The sequence below is a fragment of the Aptenodytes forsteri genome, unplaced genomic scaffold, assembly GCF_000699145.1.
Source record: "Aptenodytes forsteri isolate BGI_AS27 unplaced genomic scaffold, ASM69914v1 Scaffold15, whole genome shotgun sequence".
In the NCBI taxonomy this organism is placed as follows: domain Eukaryota; kingdom Metazoa; phylum Chordata; class Aves; order Sphenisciformes; family Spheniscidae; genus Aptenodytes; species Aptenodytes forsteri.
In genome coordinates this window covers 24,514,831-24,542,584 of record NW_008795129.1, presented here as the reverse complement: position 1 = coordinate 24,542,584, position 27,754 = coordinate 24,514,831, and the positions used below count along the sequence as shown (strand labels likewise).

The 27,754-nt window shown below is 40.0% G+C and overlaps 1 protein-coding gene across 1 annotated transcript in view; it reads left to right on the top strand.

The window, feature by feature from the left end:
• Window positions 1–27,754, top strand: part of CUNH10orf90 (chromosome unknown C10orf90 homolog) — a 63,491-nt gene that overhangs the window by 32,635 nt on the left and 3,102 nt on the right. Inside the window, exons 2-7 of the mRNA XM_019471652.1 lie at window positions 3,721–3,815; window positions 6,088–7,171; window positions 21,589–21,879; window positions 23,927–24,120; window positions 25,088–25,298; window positions 27,636–27,642. Coding sequence (XP_019327197.1) covers window positions 3,721–3,815; window positions 6,088–7,171; window positions 21,589–21,879; window positions 23,927–24,120; window positions 25,088–25,298; window positions 27,636–27,642 — 1,882 coding nt within the window. The remainder of the gene's footprint in view (window positions 1–3,720; window positions 3,816–6,087; window positions 7,172–21,588; window positions 21,880–23,926; window positions 24,121–25,087; window positions 25,299–27,635; window positions 27,643–27,754) is intronic.

Sequence of the window (27,754 nt, the reverse complement as noted above, 5' to 3'; positions counted from 1 at the left end):
GACTCCCCTCGGAGGTCTCTTAAATGGTGGGCTAAGGATCAACAAAAAAGACAATTTTTTGGTGAAGAAGATTTCCCCTTTTCATATTGGTGTATGTGTTCTGTGATGCTGTTTTATGGTGTTTTGAGGGAAGCGCTGGAGGTTCCTGGAGCCTCCAGAGGAGTTCATTTTGAGGTGATGCTGGTGGCTCAGAGGGGATGGCAGAGCTGGTCAGTGCACAGCAAGCAGGGCTTGGAGCAGAGCAGAGGAGATCAGAAGTGCTGACACATGTTTGAAATTTGTCAGCGTATGAATAGTAGATGAATAAAATATGCAACTGTCATGACAAAAACTGGAGATGAGGCCAGGGCCAGTGGTCTAAAGTCATTCCAGCTCTGCCCAGTGTCACTCTGGGTGTCATCAAATGACCCCCCAGAGCATGGCAGTCTGTATGTGTCTAGCAAAGACCTGAAACACTGGCAAAATAGCATTAGCCGTGGGCTGTTTTCATGTGTGTCTCAAATTTTGTACAAAACCTCAGCTGGCTGCAAACTGGCCTGTCCTGTGCATGCCAAATATTTGTGGTACACTATTTTTCACCAGCACCCTCACCTTTGCAATCTATCTGTGTTTTAGCAAGCTGATTTACAAGTACATCTTTTCTGAATCATTATCTGAGCTGTCTGCCAGTTGGCCTGAGGCAGACATCCAGGCACTCGAGACTGGGAGAATCGGTTCCAGCTGCACTCTGTAATTAGGAAAACCCTGGTCTGTAGCCGGATGTCCAGATGCTTTGCCAAGGAGCATATCATTTGGTTCAACAAACAATATTTGTGGGGAAAAAAATAAAAAAAGTGAAGATGTAATAGGACAAAGTTCATATGCCAGCAACTGCTCCTCTATTCCTCATCACATCTCCCATTTATAAGCTGGAAAGGTGGGTCATGGTGGGAAGGGAAGGTCTGGGGAGGTTAAACAAATCCTCAGGATTTCAACTCAGATAGAAAGAAGTTTCTCATACTCCCCACAGAGATGGAACGTACTTGAAATGCCATTTCTTTCATGCTTTCGCACCAGGGAAAACCTGAACTTTCCATTTCGTTGTGTAAGAAGAGTTACAGTGCAATGTGTTTTGTCAGCAATGAGAATTTGTATGTGACACATCTCAGCTAAACCCTTGTGATCCCTGAAGTATCTTCATTTCAAACACAGATTCAAGCTCTTTTAAAGGTCTGGGGTTTTTTTTGCTTGTTCTGTTGACATGAATTAACAAATGTGAAGCTTCCAAGAATAGATTTAATAATATCATGAAAAATACCAGAGCTTTTGCCACCAATGCCATTTAATCTATCTCAGCAACTAGTTTAAATGACTTGCCAAAAGTTTGAGTGTTTTCCAACAATAGAATTCCCATAGTAATATAAGAATGTCATTGCACAGGATATGGTACAAAATGCAATGCAAAATCCCCCTCTAGATTATTTAGCAAAGAAAATAAAAATTTCCTCCTCTTCTTCTTCCCACCTCACTTCTTCCTATCTCTCCTGCTCCAGAAACAGCTACTTTTTAGAGTGAAACAAGCAAGAATTAACTAATCTATTCCAAGGGACCTGTGTGAAATTGGAAGATCCTACCTACAGATTATTGCTAATTACAGGAGGTTACTTTGATAAGAATAACTTACATATTATATGTAATCTACTGTGTGGACTTTGACAACTTGTTCTTGTTTGACCCTGTAGTACTCAGTCTTTCTCTTGTGCTGAAAATACATGAGTGAAATTCATGAAAAGCCATCTGGCAAAACATGCCTGTCTGGATCTGATTTATCTCCGGCCAGCCTTCTGGATTTCCTTGCACACTGGTTGACATTCACAAGTTGATGTTCTCCTGTTGTAGCTTTGCAGTTCTATCTGAGACAACTGTGGTTTTCTTACTGTAAAGTGTTTGAGGAAAATATTCATAACTTAGGTGAAGTTGTTGCTTTAATTACATATATTTTGTTTACCAAACTTTTGGATTTTTTGAGGTCTTGCCTTAATTCAATCTCTTCTTTATCCTTTTCTGCAAGTTATTCCCTACTTAGTTGTTTTAAAAAGTAAATAAGACAGCATATGTAGCAGTTCTTCATCATGAAGATATTCACATGAAACTCACCAGAGTACTGATACACTGAAAATAACCTTTCCATAAGGCTCACCAAGCAATTACCCCTATCCCACTTCTTGTGGATGCAGGTGGATTTTGTCCTTCACTGAAAGCGCAGCACCTCCTTCTCACTGTGTATCACAACAGGGTGAGGAGCAGCCTCCAAGGGCCTCTTGCCCGTGTTTTGTGCCAGCAGTTACCACGATCCAGTGCTAGATCAGATTCATTGCATTTTCACTGATTGTAACTGTGCCTTATTTCTTTGCCAAAAAATGTGTAGTGGACCCTCTGCTCTGGCTATTTTCTGGATTCTCTTTTTTTCTGTACTGTGGCTAATGAGTCCAGCTGTTTTCTCTGTTGCTCGGGACCTTTAGCTCAATGACAAAAGCAAACCTCTTTTTTTCATGCCAGCTATGAATATTCACAGTGGCATTGGCACCTTGGAGCTCTGCAAGTCAAGTATTAAAGTATACCTTAGTATACTTTATTAAAGCAGAAGGTTCATCAAACAACCTGTTAGTGTTTTGTGATTGCTGTTCCGTGGTGGGACTCAAAGAGATCTCTTGATGGGGTATAGACCTGATACCTCCCCCCTCTTTCCCTTCTACTCTTTAGCTGCATCCAAGGAGATGAAGCCATGAAGCCTGCTGTGGTGGATATGCTTTAATGAACACTTCATAAAGTGGAGCTGATTTATACTCCTTTGTTAATATAATGTTACATGTAAACTGAAATTCTCTTTAGTAAAAAATTATCAACTTCTGTGGCAGGCTGTCTAAGTGAAAGAAAAAAAAAGTCTTACCAGTGGTGTGACTTGTTACAACACCCCCCCAGCCAGTAATGTCAAGAGATTTCAGTCTGAATACAGAATTTTTGAAAATTAATTTTGGATGCTTATTACAAAATAGAAAGTAACGTAATTTTTGGCAAAACTGCTGACAGCAGACGTAATGCATCATTGCAATAACCCAGGCTCTGTGTTATATGGAAATTAGCTCTGTGTAAAAAGCTGCAGACAGGCTAGCACTCACAGAAAACAAAAGATGACAAAATCAGAAACTGATGTACTGATGTAATAGTTATCACTGAACTAGAAAAGTTATGATGTAATAGAATCTGTGAATATGATTTAAAATTACTGTAGTTCTTTAAATGTGACAGCGACTTAGTTCAAATGAAATCAAACTCATAGCATCCAGCCCATTAATGTGCTCATTTGTGCTCCCGATTCTGCAGACTACACAGAAGTGACATTTGTTGAAGTCCGCATTTCCCATCTTCCCCGATTCCTCCACACTCATGCCTGAAGCCACGGAAATCAAAAGCAGAGATATTCAAGCTTTGGATCAGCCCTGAACACACTCTGAGACTATCCACAAACACATCTTTGCAACAGGATCCCAGGGGTGTTTCAAGTGCCTCTCCTGAGAAGAGGGAGAAATAGGATCTCTCCGATAACCAGATCCCGGGGCAATCAGATCATTTACAGTAGCTCTTTCCTTCCTGCTTGCACTCCATTTAAAACCACATTTTCTGACTCATCTCCTCCAGGACACTGAAAATAATGTTACTTTCTCTGTGTTTCTTCCCCAGGAGTGACACAAAAGCAATGGGGCACTGACGGTCAGAGGACATGCACAGACCTTCAGTGGGAGAGTGCTGCGGAGAGAAAATCAAGCTCTACCAAGGTAAAATAAATAAATTATGTTTAGATAGCAGTCAGCAAAATGCATTCAGGTTTAAAAAACAATCGCTGATTGCTGAGCACTGTATTTGGACTTGGTTTTATTCAGTTGGGCTTAGCTTAGGCAGCAGAAAAGCCAAATAAAATGATGGCTAAATGTTGTGATTAAATGTGCTCTTGGTGAGGGGGAAAAAAATTGCATGGTTTTTTTTGGGGGGGGGAAGTTGTTAAAAACACCTCAGGAGACTAAATCAAGTGGTATCCCAAATATCAGTATACTCTGTCTCAGATGTTCTCAAGATAAAGCCTGAGGTTTTGAGTTCACCACAATTACTTTGTGTAAGTGCGTATTTTTTTCCACAAGATGCAGTGAAGCTTGAAAGCTCCCAACAAGCAAAGGATCAGCTGGTCAAACCTTAAAGATCCATTTCTTTGCCAAAGGTTGGGAGGAGGGAATAATACATATATTTAAGCAGAAAAAGGAAAAGCAAATTATTTAAAATATTGGTGCATGAGTTTGAAGCTAATCGGGAGCATTTTTGACACGCCTTTGCACACTTGCAGGATGTGTCCATCTGTGCAGCCCTTAACAAAAGAAATGAATGTCAAATTAACTACTGGAGCATGAGAAATGCATCCAAAATAAAGTATTTCAAGCAACGTTCTTCTTTGGTGCCCTGTAGAAATCTCAGGGAAGTCAAGAGTTTTGGAAGGCATGCAAAAGTCTTAAACCTGTAGGTAGAAGTAAATGCAGTGCAGAAAATATGAGGCAAATGTTGTTACAAACCATGAAAGAAACAAAGAAGGAAGAAAATGCTTTCCCTGGGGCTGTGAAATTATTGAATTGTCAAAGCCACAGACAGCTGGTTTAAAGAGTTGATAAAATTTACCTGGCATTTCACTTCATTAATAAACTCTTGATCTAACTCTCCCTATTTGGGTTCCCCAATCAGCCTTCCCAAGAGTTACAAAGGAGTCCATTTTCTGTGTTGTTTCCACACATGGAGGACAGGAGCATAGGAATGGTTTTCCCCATGGGCTTCAGTGCAGGGTCCTGTCTCTGGCACCCAAGACCTAAGAAGGATGACCGTGGCATCTGGGAGGTCACAACTCTGTCACTCACACAGTCTTCCTTGAGGAAGAAGAGTATTATGTTTTGTGAAGTACTTGTCAAGTACTGGCATTGATTATCAGATGATAGACGCCCAGATATGACTGAGATGAATTCATAACAAGCAGGAGCAGTACAGCTAGCAAATGGCACCTAAACCCTGAATGAACTTGACTGAGCTTTCATTATGGAGCTAATCCTCAGAATTTGCATGCCAATTCAGTGGGGTTTTTTTCTATTAGGATCAGGAGATCTAGGAACACAGGGCAGGAGCAATCTAATCAGCCAATTTACAACAGCAATGAGATTAGGCCAGATGCTTTATTGCATGTGAGTTATGTGACCAGCCATGTGGATAATAATAGCAGGAGATTTTAAACTCAGGTTTACTCTTTGTCAGATAGCTTTAACGTAAAAGCACCTCCTTTATCACATCCAGTGAAGTAATGTATGGTCTATCAAGATAGATGTTTACTGTCATGGTTGGAAAAATGAATCTGGGCCACTGTCAATCAGTCTTGGACATATGTGGTTTTACATCATTGATAGGTGCCACCAAGTAATGATAAGCAAGAGGAAACTAATGAATTAAAATAGTACCCGGAGCCCTTATAGGAAATTAGATCACTTTTGTGGGAAGGATCATGGAGAAGTTTTTCTATGCTTATAACTGGTGAGGTTGTAAAGCAGTCATGACCCTGGTAGCCACAGGTCCTCTGCAGCATGTGATGGCACACGTGGACCTTCAGGCTAATGATCCATAATAGATTTTAATGCATTTTAAATTCCAGCAGACCATCATGAAAGAGCAGTTTAGAGTCTGAAACTGGCAATTGCCTTTGACATGTCCATTTTTTAAAGAAACATAGCAGCCACAAATCCCAGCTGTGACAATGGGTTAAATACTGAAAATAATAGTATAGGATACACATTTTTAATTTTAATTTTTTTTTGCACCAGAGCGATAAGGTTTTCATTGAAGTCTCCCAGACAATTCAGAGCTGATTTCAAGAGCGTGTGTTTTTAAATGACAAAAAAGTTAGGATGAACAGAAAGTTCACAAGAAATCTCGAACAAAACTGTCTAGTGTGATAGATGGTAGATAAGAAACAGTTACATATATTATGATAGCTTATGTTGATAATTTGAATCTTTTCATTTGCAGGAATCTCTGTCATCACAAAATATAAAATTGATTTCACCGATAGTCATTTTGCAGATGATTGATGCAAATAAATCAAAAGAAAATTGGCCTGCTTTGCCTATGCAGTCCATGATCCCCCAGCCCAGTGCTTATCACATGAAGCAATCTTTGGCTAACCGTGGTTCAGTCAACATTAACAGAGCACTTATGGTTCTTCCCAGCAAATTAGAAATTCAGGCATCTTTAGATGACACCACGTCTCCATCGGACTCTCCCATCACAGAGGGAAAACAGTGTCAAAACCAGCAGAAAGGGTTTGCCTCCATAACTATTACAGCCAGGCGTGTTGCTGCAGGCTTCAGCGACCTAGCACATGGAGCTGGGTCTGTGCAAGAGCTCAAGGCTGTGTCTCCCACCTCGAGCAAAGTCCCTGCTGCCCTCCGTCGCTGGCCTCCGTGGGGCCACACAAACCAAAATGTCTCTCCATTAAAGATTTCTGAATCCTGCTCACAATTAGGTGAAGAGCCACAAAAGCGGATTTTTGATGCTGGAAACAAGGAGAACGGCGTGGGTCTTCAAAGCAGTGATGGGAGAGAGAAAGTACCACCTTCATTCATCTCATGTGTGCACCTTCAGGTTTCTCACCAGTGTCCAAATACCATCTATTATTTAGACAAGTCGCTCAATGTGTGCATTGACCAACCTCGAATTAAATGCCAAAAAATTCATAGTTCAGTGTTGTCCTTCAATATAAATTGCAGTTCGTCTAGATCAACAGCAGATGGAGTAGATGGCATAGCTAATGGAGAGTCAATACAGGAGATATTTAAGACAAAGCTCCTGGGAGAAAACAAGACTCCACTCAGATCAAACTGGGGTGCAGACTTAACAGAAAATAATGTAATTAATAGAGAGACAACAAATGAAGGCTATTTGGGTAGTAAATACCCTTTGCAAAGTGTCTTTGTCTCTGAACCTCCAGCATTTGTGGATATGCCCAGAGGACCTAATAAGATAGTAACAACAAAGAAAGATGATGATAAGCAATCTGGCAGCTATCACACTGTATTTTCTCTCCAGCTTCCTAATTCAAGTCATGAGGCAGGTAAGTAATTTCCATAAACCTCAGTCTGGTGGAGCAGAGGTTCAGGCTGGAACAGACCCACCACAATGATTTTATCTGAGCAGATAATAGTAATCTTTGCTTCTGCAAAGGCATGGTGAGTCAGAGCACAACCAGATGTTTTCAGTTCCAGGACTACCATGAACATATTTGCCATGCTAGTGATGCATGCTGCTTGTCAGATGATAGAGAAAACTCTGCCTGTGTTTTCTGCATTAAACCTCTATTTTTAACCATTTATAACTGCAATTTATTTTTTTTCTCCCAGCAACATGCAAGTGCTTAGCCGCTGAAGGTAATTAGGTCTTTCTTTGTATAAGGTCTGAATTTCAAGGTGTGAGATTAAGAAGCAGATGGCTGCACTGAGCTTGGTTTTGTGTTCCTTGCGATTAAAAATGATTGTTTTCAGCTTTTATTTAGAAGGCTATAGTAATAAGCCCAGGCCTTATAACTAATGGGTCCAGATAAACAGTTTGCAAATCTTTAACACATTTGTTTCAAATACCTCCAAGCATTTTGTAAATATAAAATTTTCTTCGCAACATTGCTCTTTGGGAAGGGAAAGGTACTGTGAGGATTGCTTCATGCCCAGAGTGGTATAGCTTCTGCTGCATCGGGCTGTAGCAGCTATTTTACAGTGCACTTGAATAACCACAGCTGAGTTTATTGACTCTCCAGGAAGGGAGCGTGGATGGGAAGAATGTCAGAGTGAGTCTGGTTTTTACCAAAAACACTAAGGTTAAAACTTACCCCCCATGTATCCTGCGACTTTGGGCTACATTTAATTGCAATTACCTTGTTCTTATATGGCCTTTTTGATCTAAGGGTCAGTATATGAACATAAGCTACTTCCTAAGATTCATTTGTACCTTCATCTTCCCAGTGTGCAAATGGAAAAAAGGACAAAGATGAGAAGTTGCGTGCTGTCTCATGGGCTGGACAAAGTACAAAACCCAGGCTGCACCATCCCTTTGCACCTTGCTGTTACTGCTGCACTCGCTTTCCCATGCCTGAAATCAGTGGGACTGCTCTTGCAGTTATCAAGGAGCAAACAGTGAGAAGGCACTGCTTTATTCAGAGGCTTCTTGCTTTAACCTTAAAGAAAAATATCAACAGAGCCAGGATTTTCCACAGAGAAACTGGCGGTGTCAGTAATTCCAGAGTCAGGCCCTTAAATGAAAGTCACTCGGGTCTGCAGTGTGAAGCACCCCTCAGGCTGGCTGCTGAAGAAAGCCTGAGGTAAAATATTTCTTTACGTTTACAAGTGTAATCCAGATTGTCTGTTGTTGAAGGGGAGATGGCACAGTGGGGAGCAGGAGAGGGAAGATGCCAACCAGTGCTAAAGCAAGGAAGAAATGTAAAGGGGTGAGGGTTGGTGAGGACCTTCCACTGACTGACACCAGCAAATTAAGTGTTTCAGCTTTGGACTTCATTGCATACCATCCTAATTTCAAATGACAATGTCCTCCTGAAGTTTCCATAGAAAGTACTGTGCATTCAAGGATTTGTTCAACACCATCTAAGGTCTCTCTGTGATATACCACAGAAACAAAGATTCGAATAATATTGAGACTTCCCTGGGCTTGGTAATACAGTGGAGGTCATGAAAGAATCACTTTTACTAGAAGTAATTAGAAAGTGAAATAGGACACTGCTCATGGTTCCGCAGTTTTACTAAAAAGAGGAAATAAGTGAGGTAACCAGCTGAGAAATACTGGGGTTTGAAAAATTATTTCCACCATTTGTATACACAGAAATACAGGTGTAAGTAAACATGGGAAGTGTTATCTTTTTAACTACTTCCACCTTTTGTGTAAGCAATAATGTAGAATGTAAAGATATATATTTCTCTTGATGAGGCCCTTTGTAATATATAAGAAGGTGTTTATCAGCTTACTACAACTTTCCTGTGTGAAATTTGTACAAACAGCCAGAATAACGCTTCAAAACAACAGTCTTTCTCACCAGGATCCCCACAGTAATGAGCTCTTGCATAGCTGTCAGCCATTAAATGTGACAAATCATAAGAAACCTAGTTAAATGCATGAGACATCCACACTGCTCATTAAAATGAAAGGCAATTGGTATGATTTTAACCTGGGAGAAAATGAAAAAGTGAGTTCCCTTTAGTTCCGAAAATGGGTGAAGCAAGGGAGAGACGTGATCTCTTAGGTCCAATACTCTGTTCTGGTGCAAATCTGGTACAGTCCTACAGCCTGTTATAGGTTTTTTTTTCCTGGACTAGTTTTAAATATCTAAAGAAAGCTATAATGGGACACGGTTGACTTCCTGCTTTTTGCTGTGGCACTTCTGTGTATACAGCTCAAAATTATAAGACCTGTATTGCAAGATGCTGCTTTACGAGCACAGCAAAATAACTACCCCATCAGCACAGTCCTTTATACCATTACAGATTCCCAATTCTTTTAGATATTTTTTCCTCCAATGTTTACTAGCTCAAATCCATTCACATTAAGCTTTGGTCTGCTATATGCTTATGCAATGAAATGTCTGTGAAATGAAATGTTTAAAAAGAAGGAAGAACTAGCAAAGAAGGGGCAGCGAACAATTTTTGACACCGTGTTAATACTTTAACATAGTTATCTTATGGATGAAGGAACTGCAGAGAGCGCTTTGTCCATCACATTACTGATGACCCAGAAAGTTTGAGTTTATATTAGTTTGCAGCTGTAGGCAATACCTTCCTGCCAGCAGAAATACAAGTGGTAATAACATCACCATGGCAAAAAAAAAATAGAAGAATTACTTGCAAGGCTAGACTATTCTGTATGAAATCTGTAAATGTAGTTTCCAGGATGTATAGGCTGCCTTCTTAGGATGTGAAGTGCAATGAGCACCCAAATACTTCTCTGCTTTACAGGTACTGGGGCCAGGTTTCCTGTTTCCTATAGGGCCGGTTGAGTCATGGCCTCTGTGGAGTGTCTTTTTTCTAATTTTTCATGTGGCTTCACTAAAGTAATGATGAGACTACTTACAGTATTACTCATACTATTTCATGTTCAAATCCAAGTATTCAAGACTTGGCTTTACCTGGACCTGAATAACCTAATCTAAGGCCCTGCTTTCAGCAGGAGGTTGGTCCAGATAATCTCCAGAGGTATATATTTCCACAATGTGCCACATATGAAAAGGATATTTTAGGCATATTAATGAAATGTAAATCTTGGGCTATGCTCATGGATGGTAATTATACTTAGAAATCCAAATCTCTCGGACTCAGTTAGTGTTCAAGGCCATATTTCATGCTATAGCATCCCAAATATGGAATATGATCTTGTGATTTCACCGCTATGGACTGTATCTTGTACTGACTCTGTTGCTTGGGTACTTTACTTCCATTATCTGGCAAGAAATTGGACTCTAAGTGCTGGAAAATCCATGTTACATGTGAAGTCAGACTTGAACTGCAGGAGGACATAGAGTCGTAGGACATAATTGTGTTTATTTTTAATGAGTGGCCAGCATTTAAATCCCTTGGGCAGCTTAAGAAATGTGTACCCATTAATGTGAAATGGCCCACTGAAAGCCAGAAGACCCACCTCAGAGATATGACCAAGGGTAAGCCCGGGCCAAGCTCCATGAGGTCCTTGTCACAGGTGATCGATATGCATCACCCTGCCTTCGGTCATGGCTTTTAACAAGCTGTCAGGACTTGCTAACGCTGCTTTTAAGTGAATGCTGAAATTTCCTTTACTGTCTGTAGCTGATGTCTCATAAATACAAGGTAAGTTAAAAAGGAAAAGATTAGTCTTGTTTCTGCTGAAGATAGGAGCATTTTTAATCTTAATTTCTCACCTACCTTTCATGAAGAATATATTCCACGTGAATAACTAGTTTTCCATTCATCTTTTCCAATATATTACCTACTGGGCTCTATGCTGAATTATTAAAAAGGGGCAAAGAGAAGAAAAAGGGACAACTTTAAATTCCTTTTGACCTCTTGATTAAACAATATCATCACTTTACTATGAAAGATTATAAATGCCAACATCCAAATTTATGTTTAAGCTTAGATAATCGTAAATGTCTTGATGCCTGAGCACCTTCACAAATGTCAGCTACATTACAAACTGAAATAATTTCTGCTAACACCTCAAGTTTTGTAACGTCTACACTTTTGTTTTTCTTTTGTTGTCATGCCCAAAACTGCTGTGCAGAGTTATTGAGGAAGAACAGCTGAGGTGGAGAGAAATGTAAATCCGGTTTGGATGGTAGGTGCTGTGCTGGCTCCCGCAGCCCTACGTTCAGATACAGAAGATGTGGAGGATGTGCAAGGAGGGTGTGGGGAGATGACCAAAGGGCATCTCATGAATCATAGTCATATGTAAACTACCCACAAGTAGGGAAATCAGGATTATGAGGTATGCGTGAATCAGCAATGGAAGGTGAATATGACACGATGGTGATGGTTGTACTGTGGGCGTGAACACGGGTGGCAGTAAGTGCGGGAGCTGGGAGCCAGCCCGGGCACCGGGGGTGTCCAGGGGGAGCTGCGCTGCCGGCGTCCCTTCTCCTGCAGAATTCAGGAATGAAGCACTCAAGAAGGGGAAGAACACATTTAAATCAGTGAACAAGACAGATCAGAGAGCTGGTATTGTAGTTGCTTATACTTTTTCCCAAAGAGAACAGCAGGTGACTTGAAAGCATAATTTACTTAATTAAAGCAACCCAAGACAGTGGATGGGGAAAACTGAGATGGGATCTGGGCTTTTGGGGTGTTGAATGGCCCCAGATGATTATAGGCTTCTGTTTCCATCTTAAGCAAGAGTTTTATTAACAAGTACTAAAGCCAGCAGCATGTTTACTAAGGGGTAAATAACTAGACTTTAATTTGTTACAAGAGCTATTTTAATTTTTTTGTGCGTGTCTCTCTCTCTTTATATATATATATATACACACACACTATATATATATATACACACACACACTTGTATTGGAGTAAAATCAGAACAGCTGGTGCTGTGGGATTTCGATATGCTGCTACCTGCAAAACAAAAGAATGTTTTCATTTTAAATACACATTGAAAACCCCCTGGTATTTGAGACATTTGTATATCAAGAAAATATTTGTAGGTCACCTTTAAACAAATATATGCTCATGGTAATCAGGATGGGCTAATGTAGGCAATCTTAAGACTGAAGACTATTAATAGCATTTACTTTCAATTACTAAATAGTATTTGATATGTTGTGATGAATCAATGTGGCATATCTGGTGTTCTCACCTCATCTTCTGCTTATGGGAAAGTCACCACACAATAACCCAGAGTACAAGATTAGTGTGTGTGTGTGTGTGTAAATATATATATATTTACATGAACAAGTTATAATTAGACGAAAGCTGTTCCTTACAATATGGAATTTATTGTATAGAAACTTGAGTAGCTACAGCTGATGCTAATTAACTCTCCAGCCTGAGAATGTGTACAGCAGTAGTGATGGTGAAGACAGGAGAAATGTGAAATATGGCACAGAAGATTTTACTTTAGCTTGCACCTGCTAAGCATGAGGAGCCAAATCTTCAGCTGATGTTGACCAATAGAAATATCTGCCTTCAGAGGAATGACACTGATTTACATCAGCTGAGAATCTGGCCAGGGACGTTACTGATTTGGCATTATGGACATAGCAGCTGGTGCCGACTTGTTAAGAACAAAGGACCACATGCCCAAAAGCCCATTAAAAGGAGCTCCTTTGATGTTTCACTTCATCTGGTATAAATTTAAAATGGAGGAGGTTGTCAATTTTCCTTAGTCTAGACGTTTTGTGTCATTGGGTCTGTGTCACACTGCAATGTGACCTTCATGTACTCTATGAAATGCTGAGAAATTGAGGACATAGTCCTTACAGATGTCGAAAACTCAGTGAGGAATTGGCAGTCCTCAGTTACAAGTGACTCTGGAAGATGCTGCCAGCCTTCTAGACAGACCCCAACCTGTGTGATGGGCAATAGGAGTTGCCTCTCCTTATCTCGGAGCTTTTTTTAAAAGGAAGAGGATGCCTCCTCTTCTCTGGAGGGCCCTTTTATTTTTACGGAGTACCATGCTCTTGAGCTTTGCTTCTTGTTTCAGATGCCTGCTGCCAGTTTCCCCATCATCTGGTGTGATGAAGGAAGGGGTGATGATGTTCATCAGGTGTAAGAGGAGAAGCAAGGGATCAGTGTGGAGGGGTATTCTTTCTTACTCCACTTATTTAGAAAAACTATGGGACTCAGAAGAGCAATGTGGCCTTCTGCCCTGTCATATGGATGCATAGCTACCATTGGGGGTCACAGGTGACAGATGTAAGCAAGAGGGAGAGATGATGCTCAAGGATGTGTAAGCCAAAGCCACTCCTAGGCTAGTTTCAGTGACGGCACTGGTGATTCAGTGGCACTGTGATGTCACAGTGACCGTGACTGTGATTGAAGCACTCATATTTTCCTATGGAGCTAATTGTTTTTTAACAATTTTTCTGCAGTTTCAGGCAAAAAGCAGCCATAGATAGTTGGGAGGATGGTTGGGTTTTTTGGTTTGTTGGGTTTTTGTTTGGGGGGGTGTGTGTGTGGAGGTTTTTGTTTGTTTGTTTTCACTTGTTTGAGGGCACAACCACAAAATGATTTGGCTGGAGTTGAAGGAGCTCCCCACCTTCAGAAAGCATGCCTTTCGCAGATCAAAGGCTCAGTTTTATAATATGTGGCATAGCAATGAACCTGTTGGATAGAAAGGCCATTGTTTCCCTAGAAGACAGAAGGATGTCTGCCCTGTTAATGATGTTATGGACAGCATTTCTATGAGTGAAACTGATAAATTAGAATTATTTTCCCAAAGATGATCATATTGTCTGCTGAAGATCCAAATTAAAGTTTAGCTTTCCTTGTTTTGGCATGTGAAAGTTAAGGGTTTGATTTTTCCACTGTTTCCCATCTTGTTCAGGGTGGACATTTCTATCTTGAGCTGTCAGAGTTGGTAAAAACATGAGACAATGTGAAGTGAAAGACTCTGGAGGGGGCAAGTCACTCAGCATTCAGGGCAAGCAGTAGAGGACTGAATACTAGAATCGTTAAAATAATGATTAAGAGAAAGAGATGGGCTATGTGGATTCAGTGACTGCATTATACCACTGGAGTAAAGGGCCTCCTTTTCCCCTTATTCACACTTGGTTTAAACTGGGAGCAACTCTTCTGCAGCCTGTGAAATGAGTACTTGGCTCAGTCTGGCTGCGGTAAATTATCAGGAAGAGCTGAACAACTAGGTGTCTTTGACATGATGAGAATACCAAGTGGTCGATACATTTCTTACCCTGCAAATCACCACTTAAGTGTTCTGAATCATCCTGAATATTTATTTTAAAGTCACACTGCATCAGATTACTCCTTGAGTCACTACAATAGCGCCTGACAGCTTCCAGCATAACATCTTTGAAATGCAAACATGGATGTCTAACGCTGAGGTTTTGTTACATGGATGTTAGAGAGAATGTCTCAAAAGTACAGCAGCAAATTTCAAAGTATTTTCAACCATTTCCATGGTTCTTAACAATATGAACAGAGATCCTCTCAGTCTAAGGACCAGTTGCCTGGGAGTGTTGGGTTCGTTAAAGACACGGCTTTGGTATAGCATGGCCAAAAAGGCATGACAAGAAAAACAATGATGATAAGAGGCATGAGTCTAAAATCTAAGACTGATTATCTTCAATGAGAAAATAATTACCAGGTGCTTGACCGACCTCCAAATTATGAAAGGTTTAATGAAAAGGGAATATTTTTCCTTTTATCCTGTCCCAGCACATAGGAAGTAAAGGGGAAAAATGTTAGCAAAATATACAAACGCTATTCTCGACCAGCTGGGTATCGGGAACTCACTGGTGCAAGCAGTCGAAGCAAATCATGTGGGTAGATTATTTCCTGACCACCAAAATATTCTGCAGCAATAATACACTCTCATGATTCAGAGTGTAAGATGATCTCCTGCAGGTGCCAGGCAGGAACATTTCCTTTTTGCTGGTGCAGTTATTGCAAATTACACCCTTGTTTCACCAAGCCTCTCCGTGCGCTGTCAGAGTTGGTGCATCACATCCTGTCTTGAGCAGCACGTTGCTACCCATTAGCTCCCTGAAATAAGTGGTGTTCCCTTATTTAACACCAAGAGAGACGATTGATTAATTATTTGCAAAGTGTTTTGAGAAAATAAATTGGCAGTCACCACAGAGAGAGTTATTGTTAGGTGCCGTTGATTAGCTGCATTATGGGATTGTTTGCTCTGAAGCCAAGTGTTGGACTACACTCTAATTTTGCCAAAAGCCTTCTGTAAACAAGCTCTTTCTTGACATCAAGAGGCTCTTCCTACTTTGGACTGATTATAGGTTTGAAGCCTAATAGCTTTTAGGTACACTTGATAAGCTTTCTCTTTTAAATGATTACAACTTTCTACAGTCAAATATTAGCTTTTGCAAAAAGAAAGCATCTTCCTTCTGAGAAATGTATCCACAGCTGTCAACGTCATTTAAAAAAAACCAAACAAACATAAGAGCTAGCTAGAAAAAAAACCAACCTATTTTGTTAGAGGTAATTTTTTAATCTAGACTTTTAGCTTGAGGTGTTATTGATATAACTGAGATAATTAAGCCTTATCCTCACGAGGCAGGGCTGTTTGAAGAAGGATTAGTAAAGGTACAGTGACATGTTCATCAGGAGTAACAGTCTGGCTGATTATCTCCATCTAAGCTTGCAAAGTTGCCTTGACTTCGGGTCTTGACAATTCTGGGAATGGAGCTGAGGACGTGGCCCAGCCCTCTTTCTCAGGATCCAGCCCCAGGTTTTTACTGAAAGGTAAATCCAAGACCTCATTAAGCATTACATTTTGATTAGGGAGCATGGGCAGAGCTACATTACTGTCAGGATTTTTTGCAATTCGGATAGTTTCCATGGATGCTAATGCTGAACAGCATCTGACACTGCCTCTTGCAAACAAGTAATTTGACAAACATCAAAAGGCAGTTAGGGACATAGGTCTCACTGCTGGTCAGCAGAAATTTTAGTAAAAATGTCTGAATTTTGTTGCACTCCTTGCTGACTGCAGCTTGTTGACTGATTAAAACTGATGTCTTTTCCTCGGCAGTGATCTGAAGAATAAATTATCCGTCCTATCTTCCATCCCTTGACACACACTGAAATAACTAATAATATTGTCATTGCTCTCAATGTTTCCATTTTTCTGTGTTAGCAGGCTGTTGAGATGATGTGGTCTGTTTACTTATATCTAAGATTGTATGGCTTAGCAGGGGTAATACTTGATTCATGATAGGAATTGAGTCATCAGTCTTTGTCATCAGGAGGCTGGAGTATTGGTTTGGATTACAGATCACCACTTGCCTGCTTGAGGCACGTGTGGGCTCTGTACAACCTACGCCTACATATGCCTGGGTCTAAATCTAAGTCTTGAAGAAGGTAGAAGTTTCTTACATTTAAGGAACGTTAATTGCTGCTCCTCTCTGCTTGGGGTATTGGCAGCGTCAGCTCCCATCACGGAGGTCTGGGAGAGCTCAGCATGCCAGGGCATGGGGCTTTTATTAAATTAAAAAAAAAAAACAGCAGGTGGTCTGTAATGTAAAGCCTACCTACAGTGGTGATGTCTGATCTCATTAATGACACACAGTGAATCAACGCTGTGTGTCTCCTTCCCCAGCCGCCTCTTGTCAGGCTTGCTTGGTGGTCGTGGAGGATTTGTAGCACTGCATCTGTTAAAATGAGCTTTGGCCAATTTCAAAGAGGCACTTTGTCATGAATTGTCAAAAATCCACACTGAAATGTTAGGAAGAGTGTTATATGAAAGTATGAAAAGCTGCATTATCCCGCTGTAAAATGAAAAGAAAAAAAAGTAGTAACAATGGAAAAGGGTATATTTGCCTGAATTGTCCATGTTTCAAAGAAAGGCAAGTTTAACCTGTTGTAATGCAGGGTCGCTTCCTGTTAGCAAAACCCCCTGAAGGGAGAGGGAAAAAAGTGTAAAAAGATACTTTACAGTAAAACAATATACTCTTTACTCAGAGATCAAGGATTCTTTAAAAAAAAAAGCTTTTGAAAACCTAGCCTTGGTTTTACAGAATATTTTTAACTCCTCCAATATCATATGGTTTTCACTAAGTCATTATTTAAACATTGAACTGTTGTCTTTTTCTTTCTTGCATCAGGCAAAAATGTCTTTTCTCCAAATGTAATTATGGTTTTGTTCCTTTTTCTCCTATAAGCAGCTGAGCTTTTATAACTAGGATCTATATTTGCTGAATTTTATTAACAGAGTCATTCCGCTTTCTGTTTCTTCAAGTTTTGTTCTCCTGTATCTCCCAAAGCATTACACTTGCATGTCTCTGTTCATTAGTTTTAAAGTCTTTCTTCAGCTTGGATAATAGAAAAAACATATATTGCTAGTCATCCAGTTGCAATTCTAGCTATTCTCAGAGGGGCATATATATTTCAATTGGTGCGTGACTTGCATGTCTCTGTTCATTAGTTTTAAAGTCTTTCTTCAGCTGGGATAATAGAAAAAACATATATTGCTAGTCATCCAGTTGCAATTCTAGCTATTCTCAGAGGGGCATATATATTTCAAGTTTGGTGCGTGGGGATTTAGATATACAATTCCAGATAGTCTTAATGAGAGTAACAGTCCTAATTCCCCACACAGTATATTAAAAATGGATCCAGAATGTACAGAGTGAAACTCTGTGATCTTACCTTTAAGTACCTTTGCTTTTTCTTTTTTTTAAATATCATTTGCATCTGCATTTGTTAGTGAAGGTAATTGACAGCTGCTTTGAGGATGAGGCAGTTGATCTTTGGAGACCATGTCTGTTTTGCTTTGCTGTGTTTTCCTGGGGATTGACTGCGCCTGGGTGTACCTTTTGAATTGAAAGGTTAATTCAAGAGGGAGTTAGAGGAAAGAATTTACCAAATTGTCTCGTTATTATTCTGATTGCCTTCGATGTTAGACAAGAACAAGGCGCACCTTTTCTTATTGCCTTAATTAACTAGAAAAAAAAAATCCCCACCATACTGTGAATCTAATAAGGATTAAGATTTAGTTATAATATTAGTACAACATCTAAGGAAGACACTTTTCATGCAGAAGGATGCAGTGTTTTTATACCTGAATTTCCTAAGGAATCTTGCTTTTTTTAATTCTTTCTTAGACATCCTTTTGTTGTCATAAAATGCTAAGAAGCAGCCATCATCTTTTTGTTCATTTTAGACCCCATTCCTAGTTTTGTTCATGCCTTTCTTTCCTTTCTCTCCAATCCACATCTTTTTGGGAATCCCCAGACCTTATGGACAGAATGCCACTGGTGGCATTTCTTTTAGCAGGGAAGGGATGCAGTGCAGAAGGGAAGCCTGTCTCCATTTGCACTATATGTAAGAAAATACGTGGGGCTTAATTCTCAGTTCTTGAAGGTTACTGTACTTACACTTGGAAGCCAATACCCACAAATAGCTAGTTTGGTAGTTAGGAGTAAATGGAGTGTAAATACTCCAGGCAACTCCTCTTCCTTTTGTTCAGATCCATATCCTAAGATGTTAGAGAGGGGAGATGTGACTTACAGACAACTCCTTCGCTCACCCTGGTCTCCGCTGTTTTATTTTGCTACCTTGCAGCCCATTTTCACCACCCTGACGATTCGTGCTGCAGTTTCAGATACCAATGCCCAGCCAAGCAAATAGCCTCCCCTGGGGACACATCAGTGGTTTGAGTGGTCTGACAGTCTCAGTGAAGAAGCTGTTTGGCTTCACAACACCGACGTTTGTTGCACAGACTGTTTCTTGATATGAAGGCAAATTATCTCCTACTGTGATGCTGCCTTGGATGAACAGAAACTCTTTTCTCCTTTCCACTTTCTTTTCTTCTCCTCTCTGCTTCCTACTGGCCATAAACTGTTTTAATTCAAAAGATGATTTAGAGACATAATCTGTTTTCCATTCAAGTTCATTCTGTGGCTTAGCTGCCTTCTTTTTTTTTTCCCCTCTATCCTTCTAGTATCTTGGCTGCCTTTGTGAAAAGACTTCCTTCTCTGCCACTCTGCAGTTACTTAATGCTACCTGCTGCTTTCTTCATCTTCTACTGTGCTGCCTGTTTCTACCTCTTCCCACAAACATTCTTTGATGCCCATGACCCCATTAATCTGTCCCAATGTTTCTTCCCTCTATATGTCATAAAACATTTGTAGAAACACAGTGTGTAACTGCAGGTACGGGATCGGTCAGGGAATGGAGGAACAGATCACTGTATATGCATGAGCTCCAACTGAGCGTGTGCACAGAATTGAGTCTATCCAGTTTGTTGAGAGTATTTGCATCAAAACTATTTTCATCTGAGAAGAGAGCTAAGTTTTGACAAAAGATAAGGCAAATATTTGCAATGTGTGAAAAGCAAGTAGAAAAATAAGTTATACCAGAGAGAAGAGGGAGAGCTTGGATGCTAGCCTAGAATTTGGGAGCTCTGTGTGCACTTCCTTCCTTGGACCAGATTTTCTGTATGGCTGTGAAATTGCTTAGGACAGCATTTATCTCAATGAATTTAATTAGAAAAAAGTTAATTTTTCTGTCTATGCTGATATTCAGGGATCCCTCACTAGAGGATCCCCTGAGAAGTTGACTCCTTCTCCCTGTATGGGCAGTTGAGTTTACAGAAAGAAACATGTTAAAAGTTTTCTGATCTGCATGGTAAGGGAAAACCACTAGATGCTGTACCTTAATGTCTTTGATTTCCCCAGAAATACAGGGTGACTGAAAAGAAACACGAGCCATTCAGATCACTAAAATGTGTAGGAGACCATCATTTTGCGGCAAAGAATATTTCTCATCTATTGCGAGTGGATTAAGGACTGGGAAAGTGAATTGAAAACTTCCCGCACCGCACTGCAGGATCTAATTTTACTTAATGACTCTGAGATAAGGAAGCGTCTAACATGATGTGGCATTTCATCCTTCCTTGTGGATTGGATGAAAGAAAAACACTTCTAATCTTGCCTCTGTCCTCAACCATGACATTGGAAAGAAGCGTTTGGAGAGGGGCAGCTGCTGAGAATGGATCAGCAGAGAAAAGAATTACGTGGCTGCTTTTAAAAAAGTGTTTGTCATGAAGCACCAGTAGTTTATTAAACGTGTTATGTCCACAACAGAGAATGAGACAATCCCTGCCTGGTTTGTTTGGTTTTATGGTTAGGTCTGAAACCAGTTGGTTTTTTTTTTCCCCTCGTACCTCCCAAATCTCTCAGTTGCCTTCTTTCACCAGTTTTTTAATAGCTATTGGTCATTTCCATCTACATAAATCTTTAGGTCTCAAGTCAGCCTGTGACTAGGACTGCCAATAGAAAATTTATGCACGTTATTAAAAAAGAAGAGCAGAGTCATGCTGCGTGCATGGCTGTGTGGGTGCCTGCCTACCAGGGACTGCTACTGAGTGGTTTATAGGGACACAAAATAGTTCCCATCGGCACCTTCTTTCTTCCCCCCTTGTTGATTCTGATGCCCTTTCCACGTTGTCCCTAATTCTTTGGATTTAATTTCCTGATTTTTTTTTTTTCTATTCTATTTCTTCTCCCTCCAAAACTTTGCCTAAAATGCACCTTGGAAAATGGACATATCTGTGTGCTTATATGCCCACACTCTCAATTTTCTAGGGTTTGGCTGGCAGCAGTGGTGACCAGCTTGAATCGTTTTTCAAGGTTTGTATGGCACAGAGCTCACCCGACTAACTCTATTGCTTCTGACATAGCAGGGTTCTGCAGTTGTAGCTGCTGTGCAACATCCTTCTCATCAAAACAATTTCAGGGGAAAGCATATCTTGTACAAATCAGACCTTTTTACTGCTGGTTCCTGCTGTGGCTTTGCACAGAGATAGAACAGGGCACTAAAAATGTTGGAGACGGGTGATGCTTCTGAGGCAGCCACTCCACTACAGAGAGGTTAAAACCCTGATACCGAAACCACTTGGACCTCAGTTTTCATCACAGCCACCATTGGATCCATAACTATAATTTTGATCAGGTTTAACCAATCTAAAATGTTCCTCTCAAGTGAATAAGAGACAAGAGAAAGACACATAGCATACCTTTTTGTCAGAGGTATCTTGACTCCTTCCACGCTGCCCATCAGAGTGTATCTAAATTATTTAGAAAGGCAGTTTATTTTTATGAAGTGTATCCTCTGTGATTATTTCTATTGGTAACGTTTTGTTGCAGTACAGCTGCATGGCAGTCATCACAAAATTTGTATCAGTTACAACTTTTAAAATATACGACAGAAAGCAGTTTTGCAGGAAATAAAAATTATGAGGACTAGAGGGCTGAGAAGAAAAATGTTCCCATGTTATAGAATTTGGGGTTGTTTTTTCTGTTTTTCACAGGAACACAAATGCTGTTGGGGAGCAAGAAGAATCAATGCACCACGGGCAGGAGCAGCACAACAGCCTCTGGCTCTCTTCCAGATACAGCATCCAGAAAGGCAATCGCTGCTGCTACTGATGGCTCATCAAAAAAGAGAGATCCCTCCAAAGGCACCTCCAAATCCAAAGAGATCCAAGCACAGGGCATCCTGAAACCAAAAATGTCTGCCTCCAATAGTATGTGCAATAGAAAAGCTTCATCAAGAATCCTCTTGGAAGGAAATGTTCACAGGCAAAACCAGCTCCTAAAAAGTAAGGTACAAATCCTACTGTGGTTGTTAGGAATATGGTTTCAATAATAAGATGAGATCAGCCTCAAAGAAAAAAGTGAAATAATGGAAAGTCAGACCATTTTTGCCCAGCTTTAAGTGCTGAGTATGAGTCATATGGTGAGAGATCAATCAACTAATCTGACTGTATACATTGCTATGGTTAATAGAAAGCAAGATTAAAATGAGAAAGATAGGCTTACTTTGTAAGTAGATTCAAGAAAATCTTGAAAAAACATTAAAATTGCAGAGTCAAGCAGTCCCAGTCCAACCAAGAAACACCAGAAGTGTTATTTTTACAACCTTGTTTTGATACCTTTCTTTCACTTCTGCAGTCTTTTTTTTTTTGACACGACAGCCTGAACTATGTGGTGCACAGGTATAGCATGAAATACTTCGTTTGGAGAGATTATCATGAAGAAAAAAAAAGAGAAAAGTTTTAACAATTGATTATCAACAAGGTTTCAGCATGTAAAACATAATTTCTTCTAGTTCAGCACCTGTTTGGGTGTCTTAATTCCAACACTTGTTCAAATAGCTAAAATGGAGATGACACAAACAGCTGTATTCATGCATAATGTATTTTTGCAGGAGACAACTAAGATATACTGCAGAATAATTTGGCCTTAGTATCAATAGGTTTTTGAGAAATTAACTCCAAGAATACCTTAAAAATGCTATAATGGTCATATAGCCTTTTTTCTTACAGTGTTTTTTCTCACAGATTTTTCTGTAGGCAGGTAGGCAAAACTTTTTCATTATTGACTATAAAGCTTCTGAATACAACACCCGTTTAGATGAGAGAAGCCTACGTTCTGCTTTCAGTGCCTGAAGTTAAATCATGCCATTTCACTAACTGGAAGTGACTTAGTTTTACAAAAGTGAAGCATCCACTGAGATCTATCAAAGATAAAGTTAATCGACACCTCTGTAAACCGGGCTTATGAAGGAGTTTAATTTCATGTTCACAGGTTTCAAGATTTTTTCCAAAATGTTAACAAGAACAGTATTAGGGAGGAAATACAGTTCAGGCTTTTATAAGGCAAATGTACCCAACACAGATAATTTTAGTATTTTTTTAAGTACAATATAATATGTACAATATGTCATAAAGAGGAAAATATTTTAAGTTTATTGTAACCAAAAAATTAAATAAAACAGTAATGGGCTTTATTCCCAGATATTTAGTTCTAGAAATCAAATTATTTGGCAAGGAAGAAGTACTCCAGTGTGACTTTTCAAAATAGTTCATATGGAGCTCTTTCGAAGTTCCGTTGTTATTTTGGATTAATTCTGTCCTCTAAATGAGAATCTTGTCAACTCTGATTTTTGAGCACATAGCCTCTTTTGGTCCTAATTTGTGCAGGGAGTATGAGTCATAGAGCATTAAAGCATAATTACAAGTGTAGAAAATAATCTTTTTTTCTCAATGGAGGACTTTGTGAATTGACAGCTTTCATAATAATATGCTATAATGCATATTAACCTTTTGTTTATTTTTTTTCCATGGACTCTTTCCACTGACTAATGAATATACAGAAATGGTAGAAAGCAAACCTTATTATCAGCAAAGAAAAAAACAAGAGTAGTGTTTATGAAAGTCTCAGTATGGTCAAAGAGAAATGATATGTGATTAAGGTCCATAACAATATGTTATTTCCTACAATGCGTGCAATAAATTGAAATGGACTTAAACTGCAAGTCGCAGCATGATATCCTTTGCTTTCCATGATGCATCTGTGTTACAGAAGCGTCTTGCTTTTGGGAGGCGAATACCACCAAGCAGAGCTAAGCATCCAAGCGGTTTAATTACGCTTCGATGTGATGTCTGGCTTAATATGAAAGATACTCTGGGTGTCACAGGGTAGTGAGTAACACCTATGATTAGATTTGATCTATTCTGCTTAATGAGGCCTATTAATAATACCTTGGCATTCTTATTTCAGAAATTGCCCTCTATGTCTAATGAGGTGGAGAACCCAATAAAAAATTAACCATGCACTCTTAATGAACTTTTAAATCTCTCGAAGGTGATTATGAATTCTGTGGTTCAAGTGACAAAATAAAGGAGTGTAAGGAGGAGGACAAGTGGGAGCAAGCCAGCAGGGTAACACTATCCACAGCTCGCTTGCCAGATGTTACTTGTGAGAAAAACGACACGCTCACCCGGCCAGAAACCGTCTCTGAGCCTGAGAAAACTCCACCAGCCCCACAGACGCTGCGGGTAAAATATCAATTTGTTGTTGTTAATACAGGGATTGATTTTTTGTTGTTGTTATTATTTTTTCTTTTTTCTGTTTTTTTTTCCCTTTTTTTTTCTTTTTTTTTCATCGATAGGGTTTGCTTCCTGGGAGGTGGCTGAGGGCAGAAGTTCGCATTTCCTTGATTTTTCTCCTTTCTAGTGAAGCTCTGGTAGCTTGCATAAGCTGCCAAGACTTGCTTGGCTGTCTGGTTGTAAAAGCTCCCTATTCTAAGCCCCACCTGCCATTCCTGTCGAGGAACATGGTAAAAGTTTGGGGATTTACAAATTTCCCAAAAACACTTTTGAAATTGTACCTCAAAGCTGTCAACTTCCCAAATGTGCATGACATCCAGTACCACGACTGGCAGCTGTAGGTAGGGACATGACCCCAGGTTGATACCAAGCCCCAGCAGCAGACGTGCTTTCCTGCCTTCTCCTCTGGCGTGTGTTGCAGACCAATCTCTGCTCCTGTCTTCTGTCCTAAGACATTCCTAAATGTTGAAGCAGCCTTTGACTGGAAAGCGTTTTCTTTTGGGATCATGCATGAATAGATCTGCATGACAATCTAAATAAACAGGAAAGTTTGTGAACTGTCAGTGACAAGCTGCTTCAGCGATGGGGTGAGACAAGGAAATAAGCAAAACATTAAGAACTTGAATTTGAATAACTTATAAAAATATGTAATTCAAAATCTTTTGGATGTGTTTTCTTAAAGTTGGGTTTTTTTTCAGAAATATTCTCCTTTTCCTGATCTGGGAATTTCACACCAAGGCAGCTTTCTAACAGTAAAAGGAAGTAAAGACAGACAGGAAGGCAGTTTGCTAACTTTCATACAGACAAGCAATCGTTTTCATTGATAATCTCTTACTGAACCCAGTTAGATGCATATCACATTTTTTTCTTCCCTTTTTTTTTTTTTTAAATGAAGTGGTTTCTGTGTTTCATTTAGGAAGCACTAGAAATCCATAAGCCTCAGTTCATTTCTCGTTCACAAGAAAGGCTGAAGAGACTTGAACATATGGTCCAGCTGAGGAAAGCCCAGCAGAGCGATGCTCTTGCAAGCAACCAAGGAGCGCTCGTTCGCAAGCTTTCCTCAACATCCACTTCAAGCAAAAAAAAGCAATACACCATTCCTCACCCACTCAGTGGTAAGTTGAATTGTGACCAGCAACAGGTCTGTAGCCGTCTTTGAAATCTTACCATGTGTACAGTATTTCCATATTAACTTTGTGAAAAAACCATGAGATCCGCTGCTCCTGTTTCACCCCACCAGCGCTCCAGCATCTGTCCCAGTGCTCAAAGCAGAAAGTCTCTGAAGCACAGAGGTGGGTTAGTGGGGATGAGGTGTTTTCTGTGGTCTGTGGCAGCAGAATGAGACTTCCTTGGGGACTTTTTGTCAGTCACATGCAGTCGTGTTCTTCAGCATGATGCAAGTTGCTGCTAGTTGTACAGGTGATAGCAACAAATGGCATTTCATACCTCTCTCAGCTCACAGAAAGACCAGTTTGGGGAGAGAAGTGACAGGTAGGGGGACAGGTGGGATTTGGGAGTAGGAGTCCCAATCTGGTCTCAGCAGCTTCAGGTGTGGACTTGTCACTTGACTCATGAAACCCTCAGCAGTGAGTTAGCTGTGAAAGAACGCTTGTCTGCCCAGTAGCTGTATGCAAGGCTGCTAACTCAATGCATGTAAACTCTGTGATTTCCTAATTCAAGTTGATTAGGTTGTTCTATTACCCTAGTGGTAAACAGACTCAACATACAGCGAGTAAACCAGTTGTCTCTGAGAAGCTCCCTCGCAGCTCCCTCCCAATAGCACCTCTGTAAATACTATTTAGGCGCAAGATGTTGAACAAATTACTTTTGTTTTTCTTTTCTTTTTTTTTTTTTCAATTGCCATCTGGTTGTTACTTAATTCAGTTGACTAAAGAAAAAGATTGATTTGATTGATTGGCATTCCTCTTTACATTTTGGTTTTAAATCTGTGGCTGTTTGAAGCCACATTATTCTACTGAAAAGTAAATTAATTGAAAACATTAAACAACCAGATGGGTCACCTGGAGGAAGCAGGAAAGAAAATCTTTTATGTCCTCAACACTGGGAAACACATATAAGTTTTTTGCTCCCTGGGGAATGAGATTGGGTGCAGGAAGGCTGGGCACAGTCCCATCTTGGGGCTCTTGGCATGCTTTGCATTGGGGAGTACCAACTTCTACCTCTACATCTGTGCCGTTTGTTGTGGTATGACAGAGTCTAGCTTACATCAGATACGTAAGGGGTTTTTATAGTAAGAGCTAAATAAGCATAAATAAACAAAGCACAAAACATGAATTAAATTTTAAAGAGTCGATAAAATTCATTCACCGCTTCAATTATCCCAGTTAATTTACTTGGGTTCAGATCTCTTAGGGCTGCGCTGCCCCACAGTGCTGGGGGCTCTGCGGCAGCACGAGCAAGCCCTCCCAGCAGGCAGTGGCACAGGCCAGGAGTTTGCCATATATCTTAGAAGAAGTGGCAAATATCTCCCCCTTTGTTTGGTCATCTTTGAAAGTCTCCCAAACCACTCTGCAAATACTTTACGAAACAAAAAAAGGAAAGGTTAAACCTATTACTCCTTAAACTATAATTAAAGATTAATTTTTATGCTTGATTAATGAGTAATAAAAGCATAATATTGAAATATATTCATTAATTATTCAAGTAAATTACTATTTCCCTCTTTTAGTGGTTGGTCATTAAAAATAAATTTGTCTAGAGAGAATCTTTAATTTCTGTAACTCATCTGCCTTCATGTAGCCACACGTAATTTTCTGTTTGTGAGATCTTAATATTTTTATAATGACAGAAGTGTCACATGTCTGTTATTTAAGCATAACTGTAATTAATATCGGAAATCCTAGATTCCTGGTAAAGCACAGGTGTGTAGCTGCAGTTCAGAGGGCTGTGTAGGAGTGTACTGAGCATATTTAATTTGCTCTGAGTCCTGACAATTGGTATTTTAGGACTTCTCCTGGTGGATGCTATTGTGTAGAAGGATTAGTATCATTAATGAGTCCCAGAGTGGGGGATCTTTGTTTCCTGCAGATGCTCCCAAACTTTTCTAGTTGCAACCCCTCTTGCAGAAGAGACAAGGGCTTTCCCCTCATGCTCACCAAGGGCACTGGCTGCCTGTATCTTTCTGATGTCTCTGCTGATGACACCAGGGTCACAGCCTTCTCCTTCCCTTCTGCCTGCCCCCACAGCTGAAAGGAAGAGAAGTTATCATTTCTTGTCATCATTATTCTGTAATCTCTGGAAAAGCCATTTTAGCATGTAAAATGTGCTTTTAAAGCAAGGAAGGACTTCGTCTCATGTTTTAGAAAACAAAAGTAAAATGAAATGAAAATGCAGCTGCAGTCCAGGTAAGGGATGCAAGCACAGTTTCATTTACTGAGATGGGAAGTGGACATCAAAATCCCAGTGATCTGAGGATGCCATTTCACATTATAACCTGGTGCAAGGGAGGCTGTGGGCACAAGCAGCAGCATCACTGCCTGCTCTGTCGCTGTGCATGGCCCATCCGTGCCCCCATATTTCAGTTGGACCTAGTAGGAACTCCTTTTTTTTTTTTTTTTTTTTT